Source organism: Callorhinus ursinus, unplaced genomic scaffold (genome assembly GCF_003265705.2).
Source record: "Callorhinus ursinus isolate GAN/ISIS: 27379988/994484 unplaced genomic scaffold, GSC_fseal_2.0 scaffold5, whole genome shotgun sequence".
Taxonomy (NCBI): Eukaryota; Metazoa; Chordata; class Mammalia; order Carnivora; family Otariidae; genus Callorhinus; species Callorhinus ursinus.
Window position 1 is genome coordinate 66839957 of NW_027397067.1, and position 16181 is coordinate 66856137.

At 43.2% G+C, this 16181-nt stretch overlaps 1 protein-coding gene across 3 annotated transcripts in view; it reads right to left on the reverse strand.

Annotated features, from left to right (window-relative positions):
- Positions 1-9394, reverse strand: part of TMEM65 (transmembrane protein 65) — a 183908-nt gene extending 174514 nt beyond the window's left edge. Inside the window, exon 1 of one of the 3 annotated variants that reach the window (XM_073893183.1) lies at positions 8590-8906. In XM_073893183.1, coding sequence (XP_073749284.1) covers positions 8590-8902 — 313 coding nt within the window. In that variant the 5' untranslated portion in view covers positions 8903-8906. Of the gene's footprint in view, positions 1-8589 lie in introns of all 3 variants that reach the window. The other 2 variants (XM_073893184.1, XM_025871078.2) reach the window with 2 other exon arrangements.
- Between the last annotated feature and the right edge of the window lie 6787 nt (positions 9395-16181).

Genomic DNA, 16181 nt, shown 5'->3' on the forward strand with positions numbered 1-16181 from the left:
GTCTTCTATAAAATATAAGAACCCTTATACAATAGAAATTCAGAAGTTGTGTTACAAAATACTAGACTGTTTTCAAAATTATAAGTGTTTCTAATAACACAGTGTACTAAATAATCTACCCTAAAACTCAGAAAGAAAACAGAAAATGTAAACCAAGTAAGAGCACATTCTAATTTAAATTTCCCTGAAACTGGGGTGCCTGGGTGGCTCAGTGGTTAAGCGTCTGCCTTCGGCTCAGGTCATAGTTTCGGGGTCCTGGGATCGAGCCCCGCATCGGGCTCCCTGCTCTGTGGGAAGCCTGCTTCTCCCTCTCCCACTGCCCCTGCTTGTGTTCCCTCTCTCGCTGTCTCTCTGTCAAATAAATAAATAAATAAATAAATAAATAAATAAATAAATAAATCCCTGAAACTTTAAAAACAGTAAATGTCTCAGTTAACTACCTTTTATGTGCTTAAAACAATAATCCTTTGAACAGTCATATCCAGATGTTAGCAAAAAATACTCACAAGATCTTCAGTGTAAGATCTGAGGAGTCAAAAGATCAATAACAATGTAATAAATACAATTGGTTAGCAAGAGAACAGTGGTCTAATGACCTTTAAGGGTCTATCAGGAGTAAACCCCACTGGGAAACATAGGGGGATGAAAAAAACAGAGAGAGAATGAAAGAGAAAGAAAAAAAATTAAAAAACACTATGGAATAGTGACAAAGAGTAGACATTAGAAACAATAACAGAGATATCAAGAAGCAGACCTCCTTTCATAGTAGAAAAGAGTTTAACACAAGCACCAGGGATGAATGAGAACAGAATTGTCTGAGGGCACCAGGGAGTGGGAGGAGGGGCTTATAAGCCCCACACATTCACTACCACTATGACAGCATCTAAAAAACATGCCAACTGAAATGGCACAGTGTTCTGGAGGCATTTGGTGTGATGACTAGTACGTCTACAAATAGAAGTAGCCCCAAAGAAAAGTATTAAAATATAGTATATAAAGATACTGACATCTGGTAGAAACTAAATTGTGCTCATTATATTTTTACTAAGGTAGAGAAAAATGCAATACATTCAAATATGCCACTACAAACAGCCATCAAAGTAGAGCTTAAGGGAAATGACGTCTTGTTACCTGTAATGTCCTTTGCCTCTAAGAGTCTCTCATTTACCAGGTAACTTAGGATAACTGAGTTATTATATTTTAACAGACAACTACTTTGTTCTTATGTAGTTGTTTTCATTAACTTAAAACAGATATAAACCTATGAGTCAAAGATAAGGCTAGAGTCCTATAAATCTACATACTAATTAATTCAGCTGAATTGAGCAAGATGCTAATAAAATCTGCACTCAGGGATTTCGTCCCTATTTGTTCCAGTTAGCTTTACACTATCATATGCCAAAGAAAACTAGACCAGAATGTGGTTATGCAAACTTATCCCTATTTTTAGAAAATATGAAACAGAGACGCCTGGGTGGCTCAGTCATTTAAGTGTCTGCCTTCAGCTCAGGTCACAATCTTGGGGTCCTGGGACCGAGTCCCACATCGGGCTCCTTGCTTGGTGGAGAGCCTGCTTCTCCCTCTGCCTGCCGCTCCCCTACTTGTGCGTGCACTCGCTCACTCTTTCTTTCTCTTTCTGATAAATAAATAAATAAATAAATAAATAAATAAATAAATAAATAAATAAAATCTTAAAAAAAAAGAAAACCTGAAACAATCTTCACTAATAACGGTTCAAAATTAGTCATCCCAACACGCGAGATCATCCATTATCTTGGGGCACCTGGGTGGCTCAGTTGGTTAAGCGACTGCCTTCGGCTCAGGTCATGATCCTGGAGACCCGGGATCAAGTCCCACATCGGGCTCCCTGCTCAGCAGGGAGTCTGCTTCTCCCTCTGACCCTCTTCCCTCTCGCGCTCTCTCTCTCTCATTCTCTCTCTCTCAAATAAATAAATAAAATCTTTAAAAAAAAAAGATCATCCATTATCTTTAGTTCTACCTAACTTTCTGGATGAGCCTATAAATTGCAGACCTATTATTTTAATTTTCCTATACACAGATTTGTTTATAAAAATCTGCTTCTCATAATTGCTATAAAAAGTAAGCACTAAGTGACTACTGAGGTGGACAACACCAAACTAATTGCTGGTGAATGAAACTGAAGCAGTGTTGAACTTTCCTGAAGCCGTATTTTCTAAGAGTGTAATATTTAGAATTTAGTCAAGAACTTAGAAGTGAAGAAGCAACACAGTCAAGGAAACCAGTTATCAGAGCACTCGTTTATTTGATAGAGAAGTGAGGAGTCTGATAGGGAGGATAGGTCTCCATCTTTATCCAGAGACAAATAAATGAAAATAAAGCAATAAGCTTGAAGTACAGAGAATATACTGGTAATAGCAAGTATCACTGGATGAGAGAAGAGGAGATAAGGCAGAGGACTGAAGAAGACATAGCCTTATAGCATTTCATATAAAGCAACGGCTCTCCACCAGGGCAATTTTGCTATACTCCTCCCCTTACCCCCAACCCAGAGTCTCCTCCAAGGAACATTTGGCAATGTCTGGAGACATGACTGGTTACACACTGAGGGTGAGGAAGGTGGGAGGGCACTAGTGGCATTTAGTGGATAGAGGACAGGGTTGTTGCAAAATATCCTGCGTGGAGGACTGCCCCCGTAACAAAGAATTATCCAGCCCGAAATGTCAATACTGCTAAGGTTGAGAAATCTTGATACAGAAAAAGGAGTCCTAAACATCTCAAATATAAAAGGAGTCACTGTACTAGCGCTCGTACAAGAACAAATGTCCAAAAGTCTTAAACACCTAGTATGTTAATGGTATGCATTAATAGAGAAAGAGATTCTAACAGAAATGATTAATTTTTTAACATACTGATATAAAGGAATAAACTACAATTATTAGGTATGGTTATCTACATGGAATGCTCCTAATTTCCCTTCCTTGAATCAGCACTGGTCTTAGTGATTTCCATAACCAACATGCAGCAGAAATGACATTCTGGGAATTCCAAGATTAGGTCATAACAAGTCTGCGGGAGGCTAGAGAATGGCCCCCAAATATGCCCATATCCTAATCCTCTGACTTGTGAATAACTTATTTTACATGGCAGAAGAGATTTTGCAGGTGTCACTAAATTAAGGATTTTGAAAGAGATTATCCTGGGTTATCCAGGTGGACCCTAAATGTAATCATGTGAGGTGGATGCGAAAAGGTAAATGAAGGAGAGGATGATGTGACAACCACGGCGGAAATCAGAATGATGTGGCCAGGAACCAAGGACAGCTGCAAGCTGGAAGAGACAAGGAACAGATTCTCCCCCGGAGCCTCCAGAAGGGCTGAGTCTTGCTGACGCTTTTATTTTGGCCCCTTAAGTCTCCTTCTGGACTTCAGACCTCTAGAACTCTAAGACAATAAATCCATGTTGTTTTAAGCCACCAACTTTGTGGTAACTTTTTATAGCAGCAACAGAAAACTAATACAAAATCTTACAGCTTCTACGGAGCCCTCTTGGAACTTTTTCTCTGTGGGTCCTGACCTATCTAAGTACTAGAGTCATCTTAAGAATGTTGTGCTAGTGAGGTCAGGGGCATTTACTCTGGTCAACCATTCCAGATGAACCCAGCTTCTGGCCACCTCCACCAAAGTACCAGACATGTGAGTAAAACCATCTTGGACCCTGTGACCAGCACATCTGCTAGCTGAAATTTATGAAGTGACCTCCATAGATACCACATGAAACAGTACAAATCATCCAGCCAAGCCCTGCCTATATTCCTGATCCACAAAATCATGAAATGTAATAGAACAGTTGTTTTTTTAAGTCACACATGACTGTGAATATCAAGGTATACGTGAGTGACGATCAGAGATTTTTAAACAGTACATAACCATTTTATAATGGAAGGAAAAAATCCTATTTGTGTTAGCTATTTTCTGCTGGCAGTAATCCTTAGTAATAAGACTACTCCACTATGCAAGTAACTCTGAAATATTCAGAATTAAGTTTGTTGGAATATACTGCTATAATTAGGTTCTTTCCATATTGGTAAAATAACTGACTATAGCAAAGCTTCATTTAACTTATGTGGGCCCAATGATACAGAAGCTCTCAGCTTAAAAAAAGAAAAAGCGCTCAGCTTATTAGAGATCTCTTATTCTTCCTGACTCAGTTCATCCTTCATACCCTCATCCTGGTTCTTCCTCTCTCTCTTGCTGGTTCTAGTGTGAGCTACACCTTATTCCTCTTTTACTATTTCAACCAAGGCCCTGAAATATCTGTATTCACATATCTTAATTTGGAATATGAAATGTTTTTCTTGCTCTCTTTTTATTCTCTTTGAGCAAACGCACAATTTTCTCCAATTCATCCTAGAAACCAATAGCTTAACTGAGTTGCTACTTTCTCACATTACCATGGGCTGAGAAAAATGAGGATACTCTTGTTAAAGAGTCGAAGATTCCTAGTGAATCAGAACTCCATGAAAAGTCTTGTCTTTAAGTATTCTCAGTATCCACATGAATATCAGATTTTAATCTTCCAGCCTTTCATTTTGCCAAAGGCCTCTTGTTGTATATGGCAAGTTCTCAAAATGAAACATCCTACCTTAAATAAATAATCACAAAAGGTGAAAATTACAAGATTAAGTTTAGAATTATATGGCATATCTATTCAGATGTAGATAAATGGCAAAAAAAAGGCAATTTAAAATGTACACAATTACCACTTTCACAGAGAAACAAAAAAATGCAAGCTCATTAAGATCTAACATTAATAGAAAAACTACTCTGTTCACCGCCATACATTTCTTGTCTACTATATGTAAAAGAAATCTCATTTTAAAAATACCTGGAGTACACATTTAACAAAAATATTCCCTCAGAACCTCCCTTTTTCAAATCATATCCTTCATTGTGTCTCCCCCAAAGCCAACTATTATCCCTCTGTGTAATTCTCCAATAAACATTAATTTTAACACTTTTAAGTAAATGTGGAAGGTAGCCTCCAACATGGCCCCCAGTGATTTCTACCTCCTGGTATTTGCACCCTGTAAGGTACCCTCCTGCCATGTACCAGGACAAAAGAAATGGACTATCTCTTCTAAGATTGGGTTATTAAAATATTGTGGCTTCCAGCTTAGGCTCTCACTCTCTCCTATCACTCATTCTGGGGGAAGCCAGCTACCATGTTGAGAACACTTAGGCAGCCATGTAGAGAGGCCCACATGGCAAGAAATGAGACTTCCAGCCAACAACCATGTGAGTGAGCCTTTTTGAAAATGGACCCTCCAGCCCCAGGCAAGACTTCAGCTGATGCAGCCCCAGCTAAAAGCTTGATTCAAACAACTTTGTGAAATACCCTGAGTCAGAAACATCCTATTAAGCCTATACAAGATTCCTAATCCCCAGAAACTGAAATAAAACATGTTTGTTTTAAGCCACTATGTTTTAGGGCAATTTGTTATACAGCAATGTATAACTAATACAATAAGCATTGCCTGTTCTTCAAAAACCAAACTCATGTTTTAAAAGTAAAAGAAAATTATAAATAGAAATAGTAATTGCAAAAACTGGGAGAAAAATTTGTTTTTAAAATCTTGGCTAAAATTGAAAGGCAACTGTAATGTCAGTTTGCCAGTTCTACTTCTAAAAACAATGAGCCAACAAAGTACTATCAGTAAAATACGGACTGTTTCTGGAAGAACAGAGATCAGGCTGAATAGGTACACTGGGAACACAATATCAACTTTTTTAAAATTGGGAAGGAAATCATTTTGTAATTTAAAAATCACAATATCCTATTTAACTGCGATAAGACATCCCACAAAGCTTGCCTTATCTATTTAGAATCTTGTCACAGCTTTATCTTGTCACAGACCATATCACATGCCTACTGATAAAACACATAAGAAAGATAAGGGCAAAGTACCAAATTTCAACAATAGATTTCACAGGCATATCAAAGCATAGATGATTTTTTTCCTGTGATGTTTCCACACCAAATCCAGAACACTTCTTTCGCTCATACAAGCCCACTTTCTAAGAACACATAAGATTTCCTATAATATGAAACAGTCCTTTTAACATAATTTATTTAATTAGAAAATGCATTTAGTACCCCCATACATTTAGTACATGAGTTGGGTATTTAAAGACATACAAAATGCAACAATAAAAGAAAAACATGGGAGCTTTTCATTTATCTGATTGGGGGAAAATGATTTCAGTGATCTCCATAGGAACTGTATATATTGATAATGAACACAACAAGGAACATGAAGACTGTACTAAAAATTAAAGCAGCAGCATCAGTAAGTATCATTTGAGTCAACGGGCAATAATTTAGTCATCAATACTGGCTAAAATAGTTGATTTAAACTCTCAAGTTCTTTAGCTTATGAATAGGAGATAGGCATTTGACTACCACATTGTTTCCTATATTTTCACCAGTTTATCTGGAATAAAGAAGACAAATTACTAACTTCCCTCTTATATAACTTACATACTTACTAAGTTTATTTGATGCTAACTGATCTCCACTGACTGAAGTTTATAGGTCCTTTCCAAAATATTTAAGACCATGTCAAGGGGCGCCTGGGTGGCTCAGTTGTTAAGCGTCTGCCTTTGGCTCAGCTCCTGATCCCAGGATCCTGGGATCAAGCCCCACATCGGGCTCCCTGCTCGGCGGGAAGCCTGCTTCTCCCTCTCCCACTCCCCCTGCTTCTGTTCCCTCTCTCCCTGTGTCTCTCTCTGTCAAATAAATAAATAAAATCTAAAAAAAAAAAAACAAAACCATGTCCAATTTAAAATTATCTTCAGTGGAAAATGCAGCCTCTCTACTGCAATACTACTGCCATGTGCTAAAACAGTAAGATAGGAGGTAAAATTTATCCAGTTGTATCACAGGATGTGCTTTTCAAGAACTGTCAAAATTATATTAATAGGGCCCTGCAAACTTGTAACAATGTTAATGCAGAGGAATTTCCAAGAAATTACTTAGACAAGGCCTAATGTATGTTCAAATACTGTTGTCCATGGAGAAAACGTTTCTAAAATTAATGTTACAGCATAGATGATGGGCTATATTGTTTTCCCAGGAGCACATTTTCAGAACTGAGTATTTTAAAACCACAAAGTGAGTACAAACATACCTTACAAATATGATTATTGCTTCATATAACAGCATGATTACACACTTAATAACTGATTATGATGCTACATTTTTCCTTAAAAGCATTGTGCACAGACAATATCTGGAATATCCAGTACTATAAATCGGTCCACGATTCCCTGAACGTAGGAAAAAAAAGCAGTGCAAAGGCAAAGCAAGAAAAAGTTTCCGAAGAAGCAGTATAGATAAGTCATGCTTATATGACCTTCCTTCATTCCTGTACGTAGGCCAAAGAAACACTTTCAAGTGCCTCTGGCAAATCAAATGCCACGTTCCAATCCATGTACTCTAAACTGAGGAACCTATGGGATGTTTATGTACCTATCAACTTTGGGAAGGGAGGTAAACTTTTTAAAAAATGTCAAACACATCAGAATGTAATATAAAATAGCAATGTATCTTGTCTGTTTTATGTATTTCGTCTGTACTACTGTATTTAAACTGCAAAAATATTTTAAGGTGGAATGAATCACTTACTTCTTTCATCCTTTTGATTTTCGGAATTCTTAGCTTTTTCACCTGCACTCAAATTCAGACCTACAGCATTCTGCACTGATTTTTAACAATATCCTATTTTAACATGTTAGCTTAAAAATAGCCTTGCTTTCACCGCTCCACATTACTTTAAAGCAGAAGTCTGCTTTTCATTGTAGAGCCAGATTCCCAGAAAAATACCTTCTTAATTACTTCATTCTTTCAACCTCTGGGGAAACAACAAAAACTGTGGAGTTTAACTTGTGCAGCGCCGAACCTATAGGGGCTTGCAAGTTATGTATCTGCTGTTGCCGGTTTGATCCATTCTTTCCATTTCCCAGGAAAATGTTTCCTTTGGCTGCTTAGTACACCTAGAAGTGCGTGCAAACACACAGCTAAGTAGGAAGCACTACCCTTCTTTTGGACACCCATACATCTTGGTTTGATAACCTTTCAAGAAAGTTTCTTCCTGCCTCTCGGGTTTGCGGTACTTTCCAAGCAGGCAAGGCATGCCACCTGCGTAGCTGCACGTTCACAAGAAAGCAGCAAGGGCTTAGGGGGACAGGAGGGCTGGGGAGGGGAGGCACACAACAAATCAAAGCACAATCGAAACAGTATCGGTCGACAATCTGGGCTGAAGCTCGGCTTCTGAGGCTGGGGAGGAACCAGCCAAGCGTCGGTCCGGGCTGCCTGGCACGATCCGCGCCTGTCCTATCCGCCCTGGGGACACTCAGGAGGTGCGGAAGATCCCCCCCCCAATATACACACACCAACCCCCGGCCCCGGGCCGGACGTCCCAGGCGCGAGGCCAGGCGGGCGAGGGGAACCGGCAGCAGGGGTCCCGGGCCGAGGGGCGGGAGGGCTCCCGGGGCGCCGACGGGGGGTGGGGACTCCGGGCCCCCAGGCTCGCCCCTCACGACCTCTTACCTTGGGCGATGGCAATGGACTCGAAGCGGTGCAGCTCCTTGAGCAGGCAGCTCCTCTCGGTGGAGTGCAGGCTGTAAATGAAGTCGCGCGCGCCCTGCGCCGTGTTCAGCGCCTCTATGGGCTCCTTCTTGGGGTGGGTGCCCAGCCCTCGGAAGCCGCCAGGGGCCGCGAGCGCCAGCAGCCCCCGCCCGCAGCAGCACCAGGACGGCGGGCGGGGCGCGGCGGCGGCGGCGGCGGCGGCGGCAGCGGCGGCCGGGCCGGGCCTCAGGCTGCGCGCGGTCCGGCTCCTCAGCAGCGGCAGCAGCCGGGACATGGCGGGCTGAGGAGCGGGGACCCCCGCGGCAGTCCGGGAGGGCGATTTCTGGCGAGGCAGGGGGAAGAAGGAGGTAGGCTCAGCCGGACCCCGCCCCAGTGTCCTCCTGACTGGCAGCAGAGGCACCGGGCACCATGCACTCCCCGGGCCCGCGCGTCGATCGCCTCCTTTTCTGTCCCCCTTCCCTTCCGAAAGGCCCGCGGCGGCTCCGGTCCCTCCGACGAGAAAAACTTTCCGGAGGCTGCCGGGCGGGGAGAGGGCGGGTGGGCGGTGCGGGCGGGCGCCCCCCGGCTGAGGAGGGGCGGCGCGGGCGGGCGGCTAGGGTTTGTCTCTGTCAGTTTGATCTTCCAGAGGGATGAGTCAGCCACGCACCGCCCTCCTTCGGCGCCGCCCTTCGCTCCTGACGGCTTTCCCACCCTCTTGCCTGCCCTCGTCGGCGCTCCGTAGGGCTCCCGCGCCCTCAAAGCGGCCGCGCTCCAGGCCACAGCCGCCGCCGCTACCCCTAGCGGCGGTATAGAGGCTAACAAGGCGGGGCGAAGGGACGGGGCGGGGCCGCGCAAGCGCGGTCCGCGAGCTCCCCGGCCGTGCTCCCACCGGACTTGGGGGCGTGCGCAGGAGTCCACACCTCCTCCGATGCGTGATGGTGGAGGAACTGACGGCGCGCGTCCAGGTGCTGGCGCCACCTTTAAGTCCAACGCAGGGAACGGGGAAAAACAGCTCTGGATTTCTTGCTCGGCGGTAGTGCCGCTGCCACCGCTGCGCCCAAGCGCCAGGCCTAAACCTGGAGCTTGTTCCGAGCGGTGCTCCAGCGTACGGCCCCCCCTCGCCCGGCACGGGCCTCCAACCGCTCGGAACCTCGGGGGGGGGGGGGCGGGCAGCGTCCTGCTCAGGCTTTTGGGGATTGAAGCCCCCACGGTGGCTTCGGCCAGGCACTCCGGTCTTTGAGGCACCCGCCCTGGGAGTTCCAAAGGGAGGGCGAGGCCAGGGGTTTGAGAATGAGGCCTTGACGGCGAAAATCCGCTTCCTCGTTGTGATGCCAGCAGCTTGCAGGCCGTTAATGCTGGAGCAAGAATGTCACAGATCTTTTCCGGCTGTTTGCCAAGGTTTGGTTTTGGTTTTTGTTTTTCTCTTTGCCAAGGCGAGAAGAATTTTTGCGATTCTGCACTGTTTGCACGTGTCCAGGTCCTAGACCTCTTTCAGGGCCAAGCTCAACGGTCTACTCCAACCTTTCCTTTCTTTATCTCCTCCTAAGGAAGATCTCCCCTTTATCTGAACCTAATGACACTTAGGCTTCCTGCCTTCGAGCCTAGATCCACTTAGAGAGTAAATCTGCTCAAGCGCAATCAAGATCGAAATCTTACCCTTGTCTTATCCGCGGCTGCACCAGGCCAACACCTGGTATGTAGTAAATGTGCTATAATCATGTAAGTGCAATATATAAATGTGAGTCGGGGGAGGAATGTTACCGCTAAATCGTTCTATTGCTCTAACTTAGCGGTTCTCAAAGTGTGGTTCCCGGACAGCAGAGCTTGTTAAGCCTGAAAATTGGCCTACTCTGCTCTAGACCCCTTGAATCAGAAGCTGGGGTTTGGGCCCACTCATCTGTGTTTTAACAAGCCCTCCAGTTAATACTGATGCACACAAAAGTTTGAGAACCACTGCTCTAACTTAACCATGAAAAGCATTTTTTTTAAAAATTTCAAGGCAGCCTCTTTGTGGCAGTTAAGAATGTGCTCTGTGGGGGCGCCTGGGTGGCTCAGTCATTAAGCGTCTGATCCCAGGGTCCTGGGATCGAGCCCCGCATCGGGCTCCCTGCTCAGCGGGGAGCCTGCTTCTCCCTCTCCCGCTCCCCCTGCTTGTGTTCCCTCTCTCGCTGTGTCCCTCTCTGTCAAATAAATAAAATCTTTAAAAAAAAAAAAAAAAGAATATGCTCTGTGAGGGGTGCCTGGCTGGCTCAGTTAGAAGAGCATGTGACTCCTGATCTTGGGGTGGTGAGCTGAAGCCCCACCTTGGGTGTAGAGACTATTTAAAAAAAAATGTGCTCTGTGGAAAATGAAGTTGGGTGTGAAGACTTGTGTCTTTCTTGTTTTTGAAACCCTCTACATCCCCAGTGCGGGTTGGAATCCTCTGCAGAGTTATTTCAGTCTCAAATTCTTCTCTCCTATATCTCTTACCCACAAGGGATTCTGACTCATTGAGCTTGGGGCAGGGCCTGGGAAGTGAGGTTTGGAAAAGCTATTCACTAAGAACCCATTCCTAACAGTCTTTAGGACACCAGTTTTGTGGGTGAACTCCAGAAACAGATGGCTGAAAGTTTGACAACTGGCTCAACCATTTTCTAAGTGTGTTAGTGGTATGTTACTAGAATAGTGGTTCCAATGAATCGTGGCTTATGGTATCCATTCCTTTGTGTAGACCTGTCCCACATTGACTGTGGGCTTGGCTGTGTGACCTGCTTTAGCCGGTAAGTGGGACATCACAACCCTGATCTAAGTGCTTGCTCGTTGGGACTTGTAATGTGTTTGCTGGATGATTTATGATTATTCAAGTCTGCTATAGAAAATAAGAATCTAAAATGTAGACATAATTTGCTTATGAGACATTAAACCTGGGGTAAATGGATACATGTTGATCTTAGATAAAAAGGATGGAACAAATGAAAGTGCTACTTTAGATAGAAAGAGATAGACCAAGTGAACTTTAAATATTAATAAGGTAGAGATTATACTACCTCTAGACACAACTATGTCATCCCTACATTGGCCACCTACTAGTGACACGCATTATAGTCTCACCGTGGCCTCGTGTAGTCTACAAGAAAAGCAGATAAACCCCTAGCTACTCAGCCAGCTGATGGCCAGCTACAGTTATGACCAGACACACTTGCTACTTCATCTCTGACAGAACAGATATATGTTGGTTCCAGGACCTCCTCTCTTACTTTCCTCTGTGGTCCTTAAAACCACACCACCTGCAGAGAAGACTGGCACAGCAGGGAGGTTAGGACATATGAACACTGCGTAAAACAAAATTCAGATACTGTGGTCTTCCACCTTGCTATCCTAAGCTGGTTTATCTTTCCCCTTGCTAGGCAGTTCATTGTTAGAGTCTCTTATAAGATGTCAATCAGATGTCAGCTAACTGCAGCTACTGGCTGGATGCCCAAGATGGTACATTCATGTGGCTGAGGATTGATGCTGGCTTATTGGCTAGCTGCATGCTTAGCTGGGACTGTGAACCAGTGTACCTTCATTCAGCCCCTCCAGCAAGGCAGAACTTCTCCCTTCCTGGCTGGCTTCCCTCAAAGCGGGTGTCTGAAAAGAACCAGGCCCATGGCCTTTTCTGACATAGCCTAAGAAGTCATGCAGAGGGGCACCTGTGTGTTGTAGTCGGTTAAGCGTCCATCACTTGGTTTCAGCTCAGGTCTGATCTCAGGATGGTGAGATCAAGCCCTGTGTCAGGCTCCACACACGGTGGGGAGTCTGCTTGAGTTTCTCTCTCCCTCTGCCCCTCCCCCCTGCATGCACGTGCACGCTCTCTCTCTCAAATAAATAAATTAAAAAAAAAAGTCATGCAGCATCATTTCTACTGTACTCTGCTAGCTACCAGCAAGCTACTAAAGCCAGCCAAGATTCAAGAGAATTCAATGGGAACAATGCCAAAGAATTTGGGAACATGTTCTGAAGCTGCCACATAAACAGTGTGATTCAGGTGTCTTCATTTGGTTTATAAGCCCATCTGTCCTGTGACCTATGGTAGAGTCTGTGTGGTGGTGTACTTGGAACCTGCCATTGCATCAAGGTAATTCTCCACGTGACATTTGCCCTTTGGAATTCAGCTGCCATACATAGAACTCCGGAGTATCCTGCTAGAAAGACCACACGGAGGAGGAGGCAACAGCCAGTAACCCCAGCTAACTACCAGGCACATTTATAGGGCCATCTTGGCCCATCCAGTCTCAATCAAGACCCAGATGACAGCATTGCAAAGAGGTAAAATCATTAGCTCTGGAGCCAGACTTCCTGGGTTTGGGTCCTCACTCCTCCATTTACTAGCTCTCTAACTTTGAGCTGATAACTTAATCTTTCACGGACGCTCATCTGATGGAATAAAGGCATGTTGTTAAATTTGCTCATCTGTTGAATGGAAATAAGGCATCTGCTTTATAGGGCTATAGTGAAACTAAATGAATTAATACATGTAAAGCATTTCAAATAATACCTGGAACATGGTGAGTGCTTGATAAATATTAGCTCTCATTATCCAAATTCCTGTGAACCTCTCACACCTCTAGGATTATGTCTTTGGACCCTAATTTGAGAAATATCTACCTAGCTATCTGTTGTTTAATACACATTTAATGTGTACTAATTGGATCCCTTATCCATTCCCTTTCTCTGAACATTTGAATATCCTAAATCTGAGTAAATGGAGGAGATGGGGAGAGAGGAGGGCTTGGGGTCTGTGTCTAGAGCTATCGAGAAATACAGAATAAGGCAGGTGCATGTGGGTGGCAAGAGGAAGGTCCTGAGGAAATTGTGAGGCTGCTGAAGAGAGGGCCAGCAGGTTAGAGAAGGTTATGGAAGAGGGAGAGCAGGAGGGCCTGGATTCAGCCTAGCCTGCCCTTCACTTTTAAAGATGACAGACATCATGCCTCAGTTAATAATCACAGTCTCCTCCTCATGAAAAGTTGCTGCTGAATCAACAGTCCACAGTAGATTACATCATGCAAATACCTTCCAGAGTTCTGGCATCTCTCTTGCTGGCAGGGCACAAGGCTGTTTGCTGTGTACACGTTCTGATACGTTATACACCCAGCTATTACTGTCCATTTTTAAATTCCTGAATTGTTGCTTTATTTAGTGGGACCTTTAATCATTTATTCTGCCCACATTTATGTAGTTCCCTTTTGGCACTTCTCATCCCTCAGTTTCCCACCTTAGGATTCTGACCCCTGGAACTCCCTAGCACCATCAGAATTACGGTACACGGATTGCTGCTTCACAATGAAAAGCATGAAAGGCAATTAGAAGAATTAAAGAAGACTTAAATAAACGGAGAGAAATACCAATTAAAGTTTGGAAAACACAAAGTATATGATGTCTGTTCTCTCTGAATTAATCTATAAATTCAGCACAATGTCAATCAAAATCCCAGCTGGGTTTGTGTCTCTGTATGTGTGTGTACGAAATTGTTAAACTGATAGTAAAATTTACATTGAAATGCAAATGGAGGCCATACAGCATACAGAAATGGCATGGGTCCCCCTGAGTTCAAATCCTAACTCTAACTCATCTACTAACTGTATCAGTTGGACAAGTTGTTTATCATTCTAAGTCTTAGTTTTGAGTTTCTTGTTATTTCTTAAAATCTACCCTAAGAATCATGAGGATGAAATAAGATAATATATGTAAAGCACGTGGCATATTACCTAACATGTAGTAGGTGCTCAACAAATGATAGGCAGTATTAAAAGGCAGTAAGATTTAAAAAATAGTGTTAACAGTAAAACAGTATGTCAGAGGCCCATGTAACTTTAGAGCTAAAAGAAAGAGAATCCAATTGGATCTCTATTTTCTCAGCATGCCTGTATCAGTGTTTCTTAGCATTCCAACTCCTTGCAATCTAACTGTTTTGTCCTTGTTCCAAAGGACAAAGCTGGAGATATAAATGTGGGAACCATCAGCATCCAGATATTTAAAGCTAAAGAACTGGCCAAGTTCCCATTGGGGTAAAGACGGAGATGAGGAGAGGGTCTGGGGCTTACCTGGGACTCTTCACCCCTGAGAGACTGGAAGAGGCAGAAGAGCCAGCAGGGTAGGAGGAAAACCAGAGGATGGTTGTGTTCAGATCATTAGATGCCTAGAACAATGTTCACCTGGTGTTAATACTGGTCATTATTATTCTTGGGATATTGGATTTTTTTTTTTTACTCCTTTGCACTTGTATCTGTTACTTGAATTGTTTATGGTAAATGTATATAATTTGTTTTTAAAAAACAAAGCTTTTATTAAAGAAAGGAACTACAGAACACCTGAGAAATGCAAAATAAACCCTGAAGGGACAATCTCTCTTTCAGATCCTTTGCATTTCTCTACATCAGTCATTTAATACTACCTCTCATCATCTAATGATCTCATCTACATATTGGAAAGTGCCCATCACAGGTCAAGATATAATATCTTATGGAAGAAAGGTAGAAAATATGAGAGGGGCTATCAGTTGGCACACAAAACTCCTGTGCTTAATTTCATGCTCCATGAAGCTCATATTTATCTGTCCTTAAGCATACCTATGGGCAACAAGACTGACGGTCCCACACCCACCATAAAAAGTGCACCTGCACACCAAATACACACACATACATGCACACACACATACACACACCTATTTGTCTCAGGGCAAAATTTTATAACATTTTTTCCTTTCCGGGTCTCCCATCGTGTTTGCGGTTGGGGAGGAATATTGATCAAAGCAAATAAAAGCAGTATGGCTTGAAATGCCTTCTTTGCAAACTTTAAACTCGAGTTCTTAATGAGGCTTCAAATATTTCGATGCTGAAAGTACTGTTTTTGAAAAATGGCTCTATCTGTGAACCCAGCAGGGAGGTCAGTGGAAGGATTGGGAATGTTCCTGTTTGTTTTGGGAAGAAAATAAGGCATTGATTCAGACTTTTCTTGAACATCTTTTCAAAGAGACTTATCAGATCATCCCCAAACTCTATCTGAATTCAACATATATTGACACCACCAAATTAGGTACTGGAAGTATGAAAATAAAAATGTACTTTGTTTAAGGCCAGATTTTCTATTTACAATTTAATATTTGCAATGCTGTAAATTACTACCGTTCAACAGTATCCAATTCTCAGGGCCAGAGAGGATTATTCTTTCCTATGCCATTGAAGCTAGGGGTAACTATGTGACTTGCGTTGGCCAATGAATGGAAACCTGACATATTTCACCTCCAAATTGCCTGTGCTCGACTAGGCCGTTCTCTCCTCTCCTAATGCGGTGAGATTCACAACATGTGCTGAAATGGAAGTTCTGTGAAACTGATGATGCCGGGAGTAGTGAGCCAGTATAGGAGAACAGCTGCCCTGGAGAGTTGCCCCAATCCATAGCAGATTTTGCATGACAGAGATAGAAACTTTTTTTGTGTGAAGTCCATGTGATCGAGGGATTCCTTTTTATTGCAGCAAAAGCTCCAGTATCATGACTAATACAGCTCTTCTTTGGCTCTTTCTCTTGCCTTTATAAAGTTGAATGCCTTCCTTCAC